Raw genomic sequence first — 17,820 nt, forward strand, 5'->3', positions numbered from 1 at the left:
AACCAGCTCCCAATTCGGATCAGGGAGACAAACACCCTCTCTACTTTTAAGATTAGGCTTAAAACTTTCCTTTTTGCTAAAGCTTATAGTTAGGGCTGGATCAGGTGACCCTGAACCATCCCTTAGTTATGCTGCTACAGACTTAGACTGCTGGGGGGTTCCCATGAGGCACTGAGTGTTTCTTTCTCTTTTTGCTCTGTATGCACCACTCTGCATTTAATCATTAGTGATTGATCTCTGCTCTCTTCCACAGCATGTCTTTTTCCTGGTTCTCTCCCTCAGCCCCAACCAGTCCCAGCAGAAGACTGCCCCTCCCTGAGCCTGGTTCTGCTGGAGGTTTCTTCCTGTTAAAAGGGAGTTTTTCCTTCCCACTGTCGTCAAGTGCTTGCTCACAGGGGGTCGTTTTGACCGTTGGGGTTTTTCCGTAATTATTGTATGGCTTTGCCTTACAATATAAAGCGCCTTGGAGCAACTGTTTGTTGTGATTTGGCGCTATATAAATAAAATTGATTTGATTTGATCAGATAGTTCATGTTGCTAGCACCGTTTCACAATAAATCATTTAATGCCAGCATCCCAGCAAATACTTTTTACTGTGAAAGCCTTGCGACTGTTCCTTGTGACTGAGTTTAACTTGACAACACTGAGGAGACATTTTGATAACGCCAACAAATTTCCCACTATTTGCACAACATTTCAGTAAGTACATAAGCTGAATAAAATATATTTCCTCACAATTTGTACAACGTTCAGTAGATACATAAGCTGAAAAAAAATATTATATTTGCTGTGAGTTCAAGTTTAAATAAACTGTGTTCAGGAGGTGGAGTACTGAGGATTTGCAAAAACAACCCTACATAGAAACCCATTAAATTGGGAACAGGTGGTGGTTGTTGTCAGATCTCCACGTAGGCACAAGTCAACACAATCCTGTGGAAAGGATTTCATCAAACAGTGTTTTATTAATAACTTCTTGTTCTACCTAGTTTTGTTGTGCCTGTTCCTGCCGCAGTGTTTGACTTAGTGTTGCTGAACCGTTTCAGCCAATGAACTGCTGCACGGTTTTTGTTTCTCTAAACTCAGCAGTCATGTGTGACAGAATCCCAGCAGATCAGCAGTTTGTGACAAACTGAAACCACCAGCCACTGGCGCCGACAATCATTCCACAGTCAATCCAAACTGGATCACATTTCTTTCCTGTACTGATGTTTGGTCTGAACCTGTTGACTGTGTTTTCTTTTCTGCCTCAATTTGATGCCACATGATTGGTTAGATATCTGCGCGGTGTACACACGTGCCTAACAAAGTGGCCACACTGACTGTATATTATAATAATTTCTTCCTGAATTAACTGAATACTTTCCTCTTATTTCACGTCCAGTCGTATCTCATTGGCATAGTTGTGCCGGATCCCGAGGTGTTCGCCGACTGGGCTAAAGATCGAGGATTTGTTGGATCCCATGAGGAACTGTGCCTGAATCCTGTATGTTGCATCTAATTTTGTAACATGGCAGCAACTCAGTGTTTTGACACACGTCTACTCCAAACTCTGATGCTGTTGTGTTAAACAGGATGTAAAGAGCGAAGTCCTGAAGGACATGAGAGCCGTGGGCAAAGAAGCGGGACTCAAATCCTTTGAACAAGTGAGACCCCCCCCCAAAAAAAGATTTAAACCTGGGCCCAGTTTCATAAAGTAGTCTGATCTTGTTTAGTTGACTAAACCCACTTAGTCTATTAATCTTTTGACGTTAGACGTTACACAAAGTGCTTCGTCGGCTAAAGTTTTTCGTTACCCAACTAAAGTTTTTAGCCTGCTACAGAGGAGGCTAATCTTATTTTAGTTGGCAAAACTTCAGTGTCTTACCTCAAAAATGGCACCCGTGGGACCTTTCAGCAGCTTATCAGCAAAACCAACCGTGTTTCAAAGTTGACCGTGTGCCAAAGCGTGAGGGATGTTCATTTGGCACTTATGAGCAGACAACAGCCGAGACAGATGCAGCCGCAGCAAGAGTTACCGTAGCAACACCGCATGCCTATATATGGTACATATATGAAACAGTCTTTAAACTAAATGAAAACAATGAAATAGGAGCGCTACTCCTGACCAGTGCATCAAAAGACACAGACCAAGGAAACGAAACAGACAACCCCACAAATCACTTAATACCCTAAATGATGAGTTTTCTTCTGCATGAGAGAAGACACAAAATCAGTGCATCTCTATTATTGTGCAGGCATAAATTCTAATAGTTTTGCGGGTGCCGGCAGGAGTCTAACACACGTTGCGGTTGCGACCAACCCAGAAGTAAACAAAGCTCTCATGCATTGGAGGCATTGCTTGGCAGTGACACTCGCGAGGTCGCTATGCCCGTTAAATTTATTGACTGACGTAACACAGCTAATCTACAATTTTAGCTGTTGATGTGAACCTGTGATTAGACAGCTAATGTTGGGCGACTAACCATAGTTGACTAAGTTTAGTAGACTGAAAATTAGACTTCTGTATGAAACCGGCCCTGGTAAGCCGTTACTTGGATTCTGACTGTTTCATGTTGTACTTTTTGCTCCTTTCAGGTGAAAAACATTCATTTGCATCCAGAGATGTTCACTGTTGCCAACGGCCTTCTCACACCCACCTTCAAAACTAAACGCAGTGACATCCGCCGAGTGTTTCAGGAACAGTTAGCAAGCATGTACAGCAAGATGCCCCTTTAAAGGCTGTCACACACTGCTGTCCAATAAAGGGAATGCGGCCCGTGTCCATAAGTATTTGGAGAGTAACATTCTGTACAGTACAAGATGTGCTTGTAATGTCAACTTTGAGCTTTAATTCAAGGGGGTTTAACAAAAATATCACATTAACCATTTAGAAACAGCCATTTTTATAGCCAGCCTAATTGGACAAACTAAATAATTACATTTTATACAAATAATTGCTTTTATAGCCAGTTTTCTTGAAAGAAGTCAAGGAATTTGTGCTATGCACAGTGTCTGTAACAACACTTACAGAAGCCTATAACTCATACAGATTCGTCAGTGGTGTCTTTGTGGCTTCCCTCATTTGTCTATTTCTTGAATGGTCACTGCAGACACATTTACCTTACAGTACCACACTGTTTGTGTTTGTTAAAGATGGATGTAAATGAAGTCCGGGACACATTCAGTGACTTGGAAATGTCCCCGTCTCTATCCCGTGACTTGTTTCCAGATAAGCTATGAAAATGATTTGTATTTATAACACTATACATTTATTTTGGCCAAGTACTTATGACCTCTGAAAATAGACTGTGTATACAAATGGCCATAATTCCTAAATAGTTTATGCAGTTTTTTTTTTTTCTTGAATTAAAGTTGAGTCTACACTCCATAGGCAAAATAAGGAAAATGTCATGGTTGATGTGCAGCAGTGGTGGATTCAGGTTAGAGTCAGACACATTTGGAATTTTTCAGTCCATGTGTAGTGAGCAGCAGCAAATGGGACCAGAACCATTTTTGAATACTAATGTCACATTATAGACATAGAGTTGTGTACAGAACACTTAGAATGTCATGCAAGCAAGAAACCTTTTACAGTTACTAATCAAACGGGTAGAGTCATGTCCTGAGCTGTGACTCATTGAGAATACTTCCTGGTAAATTGATCTGGATTTGAAAGGATGAGAATCGCAGCTATTTGTGTTAAACATCTGCCTGTATTTTAACATAGTCGTCTGAGTTGCACAGCTGCCGTTCTTTCCACACACGTGGCTTTTAAAGGGACACTGTCTCATAGAAGGCAGTAACTGTAGTTCTGTGTTAGTGAGTTGGTCCATTTGTAGCAAATGGTTCAGGGTCATTCTTGGATCATTGTTCATCCATTTTCTAAATAGTCTGAAAAAGGTTGTTTGAATTTCAATTTGCAAACTGAATTAAAACATAACTGTTGTATTCAGGGTTGCAACAAGCAAGTTTATGACGACAACAGTTTAACTCTGTAAATAGCGTTTGTATGGAGATTTGTTTAAAAAGACACTAAGGTTAGATGTTACCCATGTGAAGCGCCTTGAGGCAGCTTTGTGATTTCGCTCTATATATATATATATATATATATATATATATATATATATATATAGCATGAATGAATTTCAGGAAAATAATAGGAAAAGAATTAAATACTAAGTATGTGATAATGCTACATCTTCTTGGAATTTGTGTGTGTCTCTGTCTCTCTCAGGCCATTTATTTAAGGGCCCGGTCACACGGCATTAGCTGAAGGTAGGAAAAAAGTCCTAAAGTCCCAAATCGTCAAAAAGTGGACGAATAAGCCTGGATGTCTCCCATCACCAAAAAGCCTGCGATTACAGAGCGCATAAAAGAAGAAAGTAACAAAATAAAAATGAAGCGAATGGTGACCTTGATGCTCTTAAACAAAATCAAAATGAAGTGCCAGCGTGTGATCATTTCTGCAGCGAGTCTGTGCTGTCCAGACTTGCTGCAGCTGCATTGTCTTGACAACGTGTGCACGCACACGCACATCGGGGTGAGAGACATTGAGAGGCTGGAGGTTGGACAAAGTTGGACGACAATCAAATGTAAGGCTGGCGGTACAGGAACTTCACAAACGATGAGGAACCGTCAAGACAGAAAGCAAAACGGAATACAGATGAATTGAGGTTGTCGTCAGGATTCGTTCACATTTTTCAACAGTTTGAAAATTCTGATACCGCACCAGCTACATGAACGAAGCTGGATGCCTGTAAACGATATCTTCAAAAGTCAACGTACTAAGTCCAGATTTCTTGCTTCGTTTTGATAAGATTATATTTAGCAGCATCACGATTGTTGGGGCGTACTTAAGATTGTCGGAAGGGAAAGATCGGGTCCGATATTGGCCTAATTATCTTGCCATGTGAACCAGGCTTGATGTTATGTCTCATGGAGCGACTGCTTCATCTGTTATGACACACCAAACATGTTTTCACTATTATTTGATTTCTTTGTGTGACTGACATCGTTAGTCAAGCATTCAAACGGCGATTACTATCGCCACACAACTCCAACCACACACTAGAAAGTTTTTTGACAGTTTTTGAAAGAATCCTTGTCTCCCTAACCGGATAGAGTTGTGATGTCATCACACGTGTGTTTAGATGCTGTCTAGCGGGATCTTGAAATTTTTTTTTATACAAATGAAAAAAAAAAATTTTTACAAAAGCACATTTATTTGTAAACACCATGTTACATTGATTCACTTGTTTTTTTTTTGCACAGAATGAATGAATCAACCAATCAGTATGAGTGGAGGATTAGTTACCCATAATCCCCTTTGGGCATCTGTGTTAATGTTCAAATCTTCAGAATTAGTGCATTATTTTAAAATTAACAGATGTGTTATATATCACTTTGTACATTTTAAGAGTTTACATTAATGTAGTTATTCTATCCGGAATAATTTTATTTTTAAAGCAAAACCATAATTCAAACCTGCTTTTCATTTCAAGACCTCTGCCTCATCGCCGGACCACTGTATCCTGTCAGGGTAAATGATGCTTTCCTACAGCAGGTTGCAGAGCGTACCAAGACTGCGAAAATGTTTTGGTTAGCTGTGCCCACCACTGCCTGAAGGTCACAGTGCCTGTGGCCAGCTTATTTCATGATCAGACTTACGCCAGCATGTCAGTTTGTTTGTTTTTTTTGTATTCAGAAAAAAATAAACTCTAGATTGAGCAGTGTTTATAAAATAGGTATCTGACATTTTCCAAGGGTGGTGATAAATTATGCAAAGTTTCTATGCTTTTAAGTGAAAGTGCAGGAAATTAAAATGGGCAAGTTTTGTGAATAATTAATTGCATTTATTATTTGATGCGGTCAGTTGATGTGTTTTACAACTGGCAAGGTTGAGATATTCCCTTTGTTCAGAGCTTGTCTGGTTACCAGGGACTGATTAATGGCGATATCAACATGTCCATTGTTGACTGTTGTTAGCTAATATATCTAATTTCTCCAAAAATATTAGTCCTATTAGTACAGCGGATAACTGAAAAATATTTCAAATAGTGATGCAAGCACCAAATGTGGCAAAAAAAAACAAAACCTTAGACATTACCCTTTTGAAAAGGCAGGGTGTCCACTTGAATTTTCAACAGGCACCCAGGTAGGTCAATTGAAGAATTACACAGGGGTCAAAATGAAAAGATGCGCCAATCATATTGAAAACTATACCACATTTGTCTGATCAGAGAGATTCTAAAAAGGTATAGTTGCCATAATTTGGGAAAAAATTAATGCAAATTATTGGTTAGTACAGTTTTTAAAAAGAATCGTTTGCATCATGTCAATTATGTTACAGGGTATCGTCATGTCAGGTTCCAATGGATGTCTACCTTGTTTAACCTTTACTTTGCAGAACAAGCACTCAACAGTCACAACTATTCTATTAATCCTAGTAGCTCAACCAACAATTTGCACCACTTAACAAAAGTGGAGCAACTTTTAACTTTTGACCCCTGTACAAACTGAAATTGACCTAAATATTTTTTGTTTTTACCCCATAAGACCATAGAATTCAGTCATAGTCCAAACTAACCTTTCTGAAATTTTTATCAAATAACGTGGAATACTTTTTATGGCTTAATATCTCAGGACATAGCACCAACATTTCAACAATACATCAATATTTTGGTTAACAAAATGTCAAAATGAGCTGTTTAAAATACATAAGGCGTTACAAGAGTAGGCACGTTAAGCGCACAAATGTTGCTGCTGCTGCTGAAACCTTTGAAAGACGTGACTCAGTGCTTTATTTTGTGCTGCTCTTGTTTGTGATGTGATCAGACACACACGAGTTAACAGACTGTTAAATCTTCTGACATTTATTCATTTATTACACAAAATGGAATCATTGGATTTTAAAAACTTAAACCCACAGTTAATATGAACTAAAACAGTGTTAAAATTAACCATTACTCAACATAAACCTTCATTACTGATTCAGAAAAACACCTTCATGAAATACCACATGAAACAAACACGTTGCAGATTGCATTGTTAAAAAAAATTTACATGCAATTTCAATAATTTAAATATGAAACGGCATCAATAAATAAACTTGATATGACACTACAGCAATCCACTGATATAACGGGAGTCGTGTGCATGGCCCAGAACATCATGCTGCCAAGCTGAAGCCAAATGACCTGACCTCTGACCCCAAGTACACAAGATTTTTTCTTAAGAGTGACAACAATGATGGGAGAAGCTTTTACTGACCAGACAAGCTGAAACACCAACAGAACAAAGGATTTGTGAAGAAAGAGTTAAGATGATCACTGTTTGCCACGAGAGGGTGCAAGAGCTTCAGTTTTTGACAGATTCTACTTGAGATGGATGCAGCCAGCATGCGGACTTCAGAGGTCAGCTGTGTGGTCACATCCCCAGCCAAGATAAGACAAAATCCAAAATATAAACCTCATCAGTGTTTGGTTCTATAAAACATCAGGGTCTGTAGTGTCATTTCAAAGTGCTGTAATAAGGAGCGAGTAAGAAATATGTCCAACACGTATTTTCTCGGAGAACAAAGAGTGTTTGGCCAAGAAAGACTCGTGAAAAGAACTGTTTCATAAACGTAAGAAAAGGCATGTTGGCTTTTAACGCTGCACTCGGCTGATGGCCTAATTAATGTGACATTTCAGCTGCACAGTGACAATAGAACATCAAAACGAGCAGGGCTAAATGGGAGGGTGGTTTGGGGGTGACGGGGCCACGAGGAAACAAAGTGATAATCACGTTAGGGACTCGGCTGTGGGCCTGAATGAGCAGTGTGGAGGAGACTGACAGAGCGTGCTCCATTCACAAAGCCCTTTAAGGATCCCGTCCCGGCCTCCTTCAGTCATCAGCGACGATAGACAGAGCTCGCAACTCGCTGAGCTTGGCCTCCGTCTCTTTCTCCCGCTGCTCGTCTGTCAGCCCAGCCTGATCGATCTGCTCCGTTAACTCACTGAAGATCTTGTACATTTCAGTAAAATAAACCACCTGGAAGATGGAAGAAAAAAAAAATGTCCTGGGTCAATTCACAGGAAAGACAGAAGTTTAAGGACTCAAAAAAAAAAAAAAAAGTGGCACAGTCTAACCTGACTCGCACTATTAGACTAACATGGAGCTGCTGGTCTCGTACCTCGTCAATCCTGCTAATGAGAAGTGAATGAAGAGGCCGTCAAACCCGACGGTGCCTCCGTGGGTAGCACGCCTGCTTTTCTCTCCCAATCTGAACACCAGATAGTGAGTGTTCACTCAAAGCTTTCTTGACACTTCCCACCTCTGATTCTTCCCTTCAGTTCATGAGTCAGGCTCCCTCGAGAGCTCCTTTGATGATTAACAGACTTTAATCACATTACAAGACTCCAGAAGAGAAGGCAGAGAATGAAGTAGTGGGAAATACAACCCCCTGAAACACACACACACACACACTTCAATATTTATCCATGCGGCTACGTACACCATTGCATTCTCTGAAGGGGGCATCGTTGGCTTATCTACTGCTCCATGTAGGCTACTTCCACTGTAAGCTGAAACCTGAGCTGAGCCAAGATACCAACCACTGATTTGCTCAGGGTCATGACAGTATAATGTCCAGGTCAACCTGAAAATGAGTCTAAATCGATCTTACATTTTCTCACTGTATCATGTGTAGATTTGACATTGTGTGACAAGAAGAGGAACAAAAACAACAAAAGAAAAAGCCATGTTTCTAAACCGCTTAATGGAAGCATTTTGGAAAGTGCTCAGTGTGAACGACTTTTCGATGTTTATACCAATACTTGTCACCTAAACCATAGGAGTGGGCTGTAAGTAATGGGTTACTGCTGTTTGTGGGGGTAAAGCAAGGTCTTGTTTTTTCATTTTCTTCAAAAGTGGCTTGTTGAAAGGCCCATCGGAAACGTTCGTATGAGTGGTGACGATAATGTACGCCAAACAGTGTCTGGATGTTCACTGCAGCAATGACACGCTGCTATTACAATTACTGGAGCCACCAGCAGGAACAAACACGACCGTAACCGCCTCCGACACAAAACAGAGCCGGTGGTCAAACGCGACCCATCTCCTCATCTTTCGGGAGACATCGAATGTTGTGACATCTTAAGCCTAAAAATAAAACCAGCTCAAGAGACTAAGATAATCTGCTCATAAAAGGAGAGAGGAAATAAGCCACAGCAGAGAGAGCAAACATTATTTCAAGACAATGTGTCAATTCATCAGCATGTGTACAGGTGCATGGGTCAGCCTGAGAGCGTGTCGCGGGACGAGGCTCATGAAGCTTCAAAACAAAGACAGTCTTTTGTCTTTGGAGCTGCCGTGGGATCTGAGCAGCAACAGCGGCTCGGGGAGACGGGAGTGGACAACACATGCGGCGAGGCCCGAGAGGAGCGCCGCCGGCCCTCTGACCGCCCACGTGTGGCTGCATGTGTTCATGTGTGCGTGACAACACGAGGAATGAAGGTGGTCAGAACACTAACCGGTGGAGTATTAAAAAATGAGTGCTCATTCACCAATAAAGCAAAATCTCAGCAAATTCTTAATTGAGCTTTTTTGGGGGGGGGGGGGGCACACACTCAGGTATGTGAATTTGCAACCAATTATTTTTATTGTCGATTAACCTCATCTTTATTGGTGGATGAACTGGACAGTCAGTGCTGACAGACTGGACACTGATCCACATGTGGTTTCTAACACGTGACAATTTAGCCAGCGTACGCCGAGCGTATTAAAAATGCTGGCATACCTCTAAAAGGTTGGCAACACGGTTGCTTAGTGGTTAGCAGTGATACCTCGCAGCAAGAAGGATTGGTTCCCACCCTTTCTGTGTGGAGTTTGCATGTTGTCTGTGTGGGTTTACTCCGTGCGCTCTGGTTTCCTCCCACAATCAAAAACATGTTTATTTAGGATCTGCTCCTTTCTCTGCCCCTGACCAAGGCAGAGTCTCTACATCTGGAGTTGGTCCCCAGACTGTGGCTGCTCACTGCTCCTAGTGTTAGGATGGATTCAATACAGAGAACAAATTTCGTTGTATATATATGTATCTACAATGACAATAAAAGACACTTTACTTATGGGTAAGTTTTGTACAAGTTAAGAGCACACTGAAGCATAATACAGCCAGTACATCGAACAATTTTGGGCATGCACAATATTTTCAACGAATGTCTGATACGTCCGGCATACGCAGCCCAGAAGGTGTAGGCAAGTTATGCGATTGTTGACACGCGTTTCTTGTAAGTTACTCATAAGTTGAAATACGTCCATTAATCCTGTCTATTGATTGCCTCAAAGCTGCAGTCCTCATGCGAACAGTTCAGACTGTTTCAAATATTAACACCATTCACACACTGAGCAAATACAACCCCTGGCAATAATTATGGAATCACCGGCCTCGGAGGATGTTCATTCAGTTGTTTAATTTTGTAGAAAAAAAAGCAGTTTCAAATGGCAACTTTCTGGCTTTAAGAAACACTATAAGAAATCAGGAAAAAAAATTGTGGCAGTCAGTAACGGTTACTTTTTTTAAGACCAAGCAGAGGGAATAAAATATGGAATCACTCAATTCTGAGGAATAAATTATGGACTCACCCTGTAAATTTTCATCCCCAAAACTAACACCTGCATCAAATCAGATCTGCTCATTAGTCTGCATCTAAAAAGGAGTGATCACACCTTGGAGAGCTGTTGCACCAAGTGGACTGACATGAATCATGGCTCCAACATGAGAGATGTCAAATGAAACAAAGGAGAGGATTATCAAACTCTTAAAAGAGGGTAAATTATCACGCAGTGTTGCAAAAGATGTTGGTTGTTCACAGTCAGCTGTGTCTAAACTCTGGACCAAATACAAACAACATGGGAAGGTTGTTAAAAGCAAACATACTGGTAGACCAAGGAAGACATCAAGCGTCAAGACAGAAAACGTAAAGCAATATGTCTCAAAAATCGAAAATGCACAACAAAACAAATGAACAAATGGGAGGAAACTGGAGTCAACGTCTGTGACCGAACTGTAAGAAACCGCCTAAAGAAAATGGGATTTACATACAGAAAAGCTAAACGAAAGCCATCATTAACACCTAAACAGAAAAAACAAGGTTACAATGGGCTAAGGAAAAGCAATCGTGGACTGTGGATGACTGGATGAAAGTCATATTCAGTGATGAATCTCGAATCTGCATTGGGCAAGGTGATGATGCTGGAACTTTTGTTTGGTGCCGTTCCAATGAGATTTATAAAGATGACTGCCTGAAGAGAACATGTAAATTTCCACAGTCATTGATGATATGGGGCTGCATGTCAGGTAAAGGCACTGGGGAGATGGCTGTCATTACATCATCAATAAATGCACAAGTTTACGTTGATATTTTGGACACTTTTCTTATCCCATCAATTGAAAGGATGTTTGGGGATGATGAAATCATTTTTCAAGATGATAATGCATCTTGCCATAGAGCGAAAACTGTGAAAACATTCCTTGCAAAAAGACACATAGGGTCAATGTCATGGCCTGCAAATAGTCCGGATCTTAATCCAATTGAAAATCTTTGGTGGAAGTTGAAGAAAATGGTCCATGACAAGGCTCCAACCTGCAAAGCTGATCTGGCAATAGCAATCAGAGAAAGTTGGAGCCAGATTGATGAAGAGTACTGTTTGTCACTCATTAAGTCCATGCCTCAGAGACTGCAAGCTGTTACAAAAGACAGAGGTGGTGCAACAAAATACTAGTGATGTGTTGGAGCGTTCTTTTGTTTTTCATGATTCCATAATTTTTTCCTCAGAATTGAGTGATTCCATATTTTTTTCTCTCTGCTTGGTCTAAAAAAGTAACCGTTACTGACGGCCACAATTTTTTTTCCTGATTTCTTATAGTGCTTCTTAAAGCCAGAAAGTTGCCATTTGAAATGACTTTAGTTTTGTGTGATGTCTGTGATCTGCTTTTTTTCTACAAAATTAAACAACTGAATGAACATCCTCCGAGGCCGGTGACTCCATAATTTTTGCCAGGGGTTGTATAAAGCCTTTCGTTTCAGTCTGATTCATCATCGCAGCCTGACAAAAACGTATCCACATAAAGCGCCCTGATTTTGGAAAACAACATCTGAAAATACTTTTAAATTCCTTGTCATGGCTGAAGAAACATAGCATTTTAAAAGAAGTCCCTTTGTGTTTGTCTGTTGCATAGGGGTGGTGGCCAAGTAGTTAGTGCACTTGGTTTCAATGCAGAAGGTTCCCGTGTCAAACCTCACCACTACCACATTTCTCCATGTAATGTGGAGTTGTGTCAGGAAGGACATCCGGTGTAAAACCTGTCAATTCAACATGCAGATCCACCTCGGATTTGCTGTGGTGACACAGAGTGCAAACAAGGGAGCAGCCGAAGGGACTTACTTTACCCTTTATGTTTGTCTGCTTTGGATGTGTTTCTCAGCCTCAGAGAACACACATGCTTTGTGCCACAAGCAAATTAATTTTAAAAGTTGAAAGAGTCACAGCGCCTCATTCATTCACATCAACATTTACCAGACATCAATTGATTCTTCAGCATTCTGCTCACGATGAAAATAAATCTCATGATCCACCAAGACGAAAATAAAAACATGTTAAATTACTGTTTGGCCTCTGTGTAGAGAGGAGAGGCAGCACAACAGAATACGTGTTTGTCAATATCAAAGTGTATGTCAAAGGGTTCTGTCAGTGGTGGAAACGCAAACCAAGCCAGACTTAACGGTTCTGACCCATACCATACCGTGCAGTACTGACCCAAACCGAAATGGGGCTGTCAGCTTACGCTGGCTAAATCATCAAGGTGTGACAGCTGCATAACTTATTCAACGTACGTCACTGTACGCCAGAATTTTTAATACGATCAGCATACGCAGGCTAAACCGTCAAGGTGTGACAGGGCCCTAAGGTTCAAACGGTGATATGCTTTAAGGCACAACAAGCTACAGTGTGACTGTTTGTCGCACGTCTCTTCCTCAATTCCCCCCCACCCAAAATCACAAAAATAAGTCTTTCATAAGAGTCTTCACAAGAAGTCATGTCAGCTCACACACACCAAGTACATGAAGAAAAAAACCCCACAATCAATTCAACAAAGTGAGGTTTGTAGAATTATAATTAATCTGGAAACCCTGTAATCAGAGGGACTGGAACCCAATCATGTCAAATCAATGCATCTCTAAAATAAAGGAAATATTATTTCAACACTTATGGATCTGTTCTGAACACTTCTGATGCCCCGTGAAATGTAACCAGCATTATTAAATTGTGTCAAATTTCTCTTCACTTTTGTTTTTTCCCCTCACTCTGAGCTGTACATCAGCTTTAAAAAAAAAAAAAAAAAAAAAAAAAAATTTCCAAAACATGCTGTGATTTTCTAAATTACACTTTTAAGAGCCTACGACAATTTCCTGGAGCCCGTGACAACATCTTAAATCTACAGAATCTGTTTTGTAAAATCAACAGTGCAAAAACCCAAATGTTTAGTTTAAAAAGATCAAAAACCAAGAATTAAACCCTGATACCAGACAAATTTGAAACTGTGCTTGAAAAATACAAAAAGGTCAGAAGTACTTTTTGTTAAACCATCTCATGTTGTTTTTAGCTCTTCACATAGAGATGATCAGACGAATCGTCTATAGTCATTATCTCAGTATAATTTGGTTTCCTAATTAAGATTGTGCCTGTGACTGTCCCACAGAGGAAATGACATGTCCAGGCTGCTGTTGGTGGGGGGAAGGGGGGCACGGCGACGTCCACCTGCTTTAAAAGCAGCAGGAGCGTGTCAGGTTAGAGGTGGGCTGCCGTGGAGCCAGACAGATGAGGCCTCGGTGTGGGCCGTCACTGCGGCTTAATCACATTACCAGTGCGGGAGGGAGACAGGCTGCCAGGACGACACAACGCCGTCCATCACAGTCTAACCAACACTCAGAGGCCAGAACAGCACTCCGCGGGTCGCGTTTCTGAGCCCACAGGACTGAATAAATAAATATCACACATTAACCTGTGCTCGGATGAGGGCCTCAAAGCTGGGATGGAAGTAGTCGATGCGACTCTGGTAAAACTTGGGCATCTCATCCAGCAGCTGCTTGTTCTTGGCTTCAAAATCTTCTCGGATGGGTCTGAGCTCCTCTCTGGCCTGGGGTGTGGACAGAAAAAAAAAAAAACAAGCAAACAGTGTTCACCTTCAGCTCTAACTTCTACATCTCCAGCGTCAGTGCACTTTACAATAATTCAGACGGCCAAGAACAGGAAAACATACATACCTGTTCCAAGTGTTTCAGCACTTCAGCCATTATTAGTCTCCCTTTGTTATTGTAGAAAAAAAAAAAAGATACGCGTTTAATTCCCACGGAGTGGGAGCGGGGGGATAAAGGCTGTAATCATGAGCAGAGTGAGCAGGAGTGGGTAATGTGGGCAGATTTGGCTGTGAGTGGACTCCAGCACCAGTGATGTGCGTGTGAATGTTTTAGTGGGTAGTCTGCTGCCGGCGAGCAGTTATGGAAGGCACGATGGATACGTGTGAGAGGAGAGGAGCTGCTACATGGAACCCACAGCATACCGTTTGTCTGCTGCATTACGGTGCGGTCTCACCACCTTTGTTTTCTTTACACATGCCCGCTGAAACGCCACACTCATGTTGTGTCGGGGTGGCTTCTTTAAGTGCAGAGGGAATCAAAGGGCGCTGGTACAGGGGCCTCTTCCAGGCTTTGTTCCCCTGATAATGCTTTTCTCAAAGTGTGTGGGTGGCGCGCCGTGTGAGGATGTGTTAAGAGGCAATAGCACAGGCAACGCAGCAGCACGATCTGTGAATGTGCGCGCCTCTATAGTAGCCCCATGGAGTGTGTGTGCATGTCTGCAATTCTCAATTACGTGCCTGTAGATGTGCAACAGCTTTTTTTTTTTCCATTTTTTGAGACTTCTAAATAAAATAAATAAACATGGCCCTACTTGAGAGCCTGGTAGCTTGCGTGGGAGAAGCGGCAGCGCACATGTACAGTATGCATGTGCTCGACTATTTTTGTTGATATCCAGTCATCATTTGTCTTCTTCCCTCTTACTGCGCTCTATTCACAATACGCGTACAAGCAAATGAATGCTGCACCTCCGCAGACAGCGGGAGCATTCAACCGGTCTGACACGTGCACGGCTCTCGTGGATGCACTTGACGCTACCTGATGTAGTTTCACCATAACGGGTCCAGTTTTTTCTTTCTCTTCATACTTCTCCACCTTGGACTGTAAACGCTTGTAGTCTTGCAGCGCTTGTTCCCGGCGTTTCACGGCCATGTTGAGGCTGGGGAAGACGCCGCTGTACCTGAGAAAAACAGCGCACGGCAAACTTCAGACACAACCTCTGAGGCACAGTCGCGCACACCCACAAAAAACAAATTGTTGTAGACAAAGTACTTCAACATGGGGGAACGGAGCACAGAATTTTCTGGGAGATAAAGTTATTAAAATCTGTAAAACGGCTTTCTTTGCTCCATAAAACCTGCCGGCATGCATCCCGTGTCCTATCATACCTTAATAAAAGTCATTATGAATTAATAAAATCCCTCTCCTAGACATCTTATTGTAGCGCTACTCTCAAACCCCAGAGGATAGCTCTGCATTAAGCTTCTTCTAATCTATTATCTAATTACTGTAGCTCAAAACGGCATGGAACAATTCATTTTGTGAGAATTATCATATTCCAAATGAATATATATTCTTGCAACGAGAATCCCAGTCTTCAGAACTAAAAATAGCAAAACACTCATCTGTAACTTAGCAACAGGAGTCTGAGCTTCGTCCTGGGACTTGTTGCACTGGTTAATGTGCCTGCTCTTAATGGGATGTAAGGGGGAGGTGTGCTATATACAGTATATACTCAGACTCCAGAGGAAAAAATAAAATTTAATATATCCGGATATAAAAACCACAATAAAGATACACAATTTACAGCATCATATAATGCATGCACAATTTATGTGCTTTGCCACAACTGCAGGCCTAATTGTTCATTTAAATCCTTTCCTAAAACCAATAAAAAGTCAAAATAATGTGACGATGGCAGGGCCATAAGAGACGAGTGTGAGCTGTAATTCAAATCTCAGTGGACATCTTCAGCTTCAGCGAAGGACCTAACCGCGAGCATGACCTGAGTGAGTTTGGAAGATGTAAATACACATTAATGATGGTGCTGAAAAGGAGGCCACAACATTATTTGCACAGGTGTCTCTGATGAGTAAGTCAGTGATGAAAACGATCGTAATGAGTGAGATTCAGAGTTTGCTGATGACTCATTTAAGGCTTTTCATCAGCTGTGTAGGCACAATACTACGATCATTTAGGATGTGAGCTTCTGTCCACTGAGTTATTAAACACAGAATGAGTGGGCTCCGTGATTTCTGCTCCTCTGCGCGTGCAGCAGATGCAGGAACCTCCAGGCACCTGTGGATTGATAGTGAAAAGCTCGACTGCTGCGGCATGCTGCTGTGTCTCACTAGAGGGCGGGAGGTTGGGCAGCGAGTGACGTGAGCCGTGCCGCAGTTTCAGACAAGCAGGGATTGTTTCCGACAGGAAGTTGAAAAAGGAGTGGTCTTGTAGCGTTTGAGTGACATCACGGAGCTGGGCTCAGCCCAGCCTCAAAGCCCACGTTCTACCGCTATTTATAAAATACTACTTTGGCCCAGATTACAGAAGGGGTGGATGCCAGTCCTCAAGTTTCGACAGTACATCCACAAAGTATTCACCACGCTGCACTTTTTCCATGTTACCAGCCTTATTCTAAAATGGATGAAATAAATTTCTTTTTCTCAAACTTCTACACACAATACCCCATAATGACAATGTGGAAAAGAAGTTTTTTTTTTTTTTTTTTTAGATTTTTGCAAATTCATTTAAAAAAAACAAACAAACAAAAACCTAAGAAATAACATGTACATAAGTACAGTAGTGTTCAGAATAATAGTAGTGCTATGTGACTAAAAAGATTAATCCAGGTTTTGAGTATATTTCTTATTGTTACATGGGAAACAAGGTACCAGTAGATTCAGTAGATTCTCACAAATTGAACAAGACCAAGCATTCATGATATGCACACTGTTAAGGCTATGAAATTGGGCTATTAGTAAAAAAAAAAAGTAGAAAAAGGGGGTGTTCACAATAATAGTAGTGTGGCATTCATTCAGTGAGTTCATCAATTTTGTGGAACAAACAGGTGTGAATCAGGTGTCCCCTATTTAAGGATGAAGCCAGCACCTGTTGAACATGCTTTTCTCTTTGAAAGTCTGAGGAAAATGGGACGTTCAAGACATTGGTCAGAAGAACAGTGTAGTTTGATTAAAAAGTTGATTGGCGAGGGGAAAACGTATACGCAGGTGCAAAAAATTATAGGCTGTTCATCTACAATGATCTCCAATGCTTTAAAATGGACAAAAAACCAGAGACGCGTGGAAGAAAACAGAAAACCATCAAAATGGATAGAAGAATAACCAGAATGGCAAAGGCTCACCCATTGATCAGCTCCAGGATGATCAAAGACAGTCTGGAGTTACCTGTAAGTGCTGTGACAGTTAGAAGATGCCTGTGTGAAGCTAATTTATTTGCAAGAATCCCCCGCAAAGTCCCTCTGTTAAATAAAAGACATGTGCAGAAGAGGTTACAATTTGCCAAAGAACACATCAACTGGCCTAAAGAGAAATGGAGGAATATTTTGTGGACTGATGAGTAAAATTGTTCTTTTTGGGTCCAAGGGCCGCAGACAGTTTGTGAGACGACCCCCAAACTCTGAATTCAAGCCACAGTTCACAGTGAA

The 17,820-nt window shown here is 41.3% G+C and overlaps 2 protein-coding genes across 2 annotated transcripts in view; one reads left to right on the top strand and one right to left on the bottom strand.

The window, feature by feature from the left end:
* Positions 1-3,663, top strand: part of acsl2 (acyl-CoA synthetase long chain family member 2) — a 48,582-nt gene extending 44,919 nt beyond the window's left edge. The window contains 3 exon segments of the mRNA XM_034169969.1: positions 1,382-1,483; positions 1,572-1,643; positions 2,575-3,663. Of these exon segments, the coding sequence (XP_034025860.1) occupies positions 1,382-1,483; positions 1,572-1,643; positions 2,575-2,715 (315 nt within the window). The 3' untranslated portion in view covers positions 2,716-3,663.
* A 3,172-nt stretch (positions 3,664-6,835) lies between these two features.
* Positions 6,836-17,820, bottom strand: part of bin3 (bridging integrator 3) — a 120,924-nt gene continuing 109,939 nt past the window's right edge. The window contains exons 7-10 of the mRNA XM_034169983.1: positions 15,195-15,336; positions 14,024-14,158; positions 7,852-8,010; positions 6,836-7,806 (exon numbers count right to left, since the gene is read on the bottom strand). Of these exons, the coding sequence (XP_034025874.1) occupies positions 7,864-8,010; positions 14,024-14,158; positions 15,195-15,336 (424 nt within the window). The 3' untranslated portion in view covers positions 6,836-7,806; positions 7,852-7,863. The remainder of the gene's footprint in view (positions 7,807-7,851; positions 8,011-14,023; positions 14,159-15,194; positions 15,337-17,820) is intronic.

Source organism: Thalassophryne amazonica, chromosome 5 (assembly GCF_902500255.1).
Source record: "Thalassophryne amazonica chromosome 5, fThaAma1.1, whole genome shotgun sequence".
NCBI lineage: Eukaryota > Metazoa > Chordata > Actinopteri > Batrachoidiformes > Batrachoididae > Thalassophryne > Thalassophryne amazonica.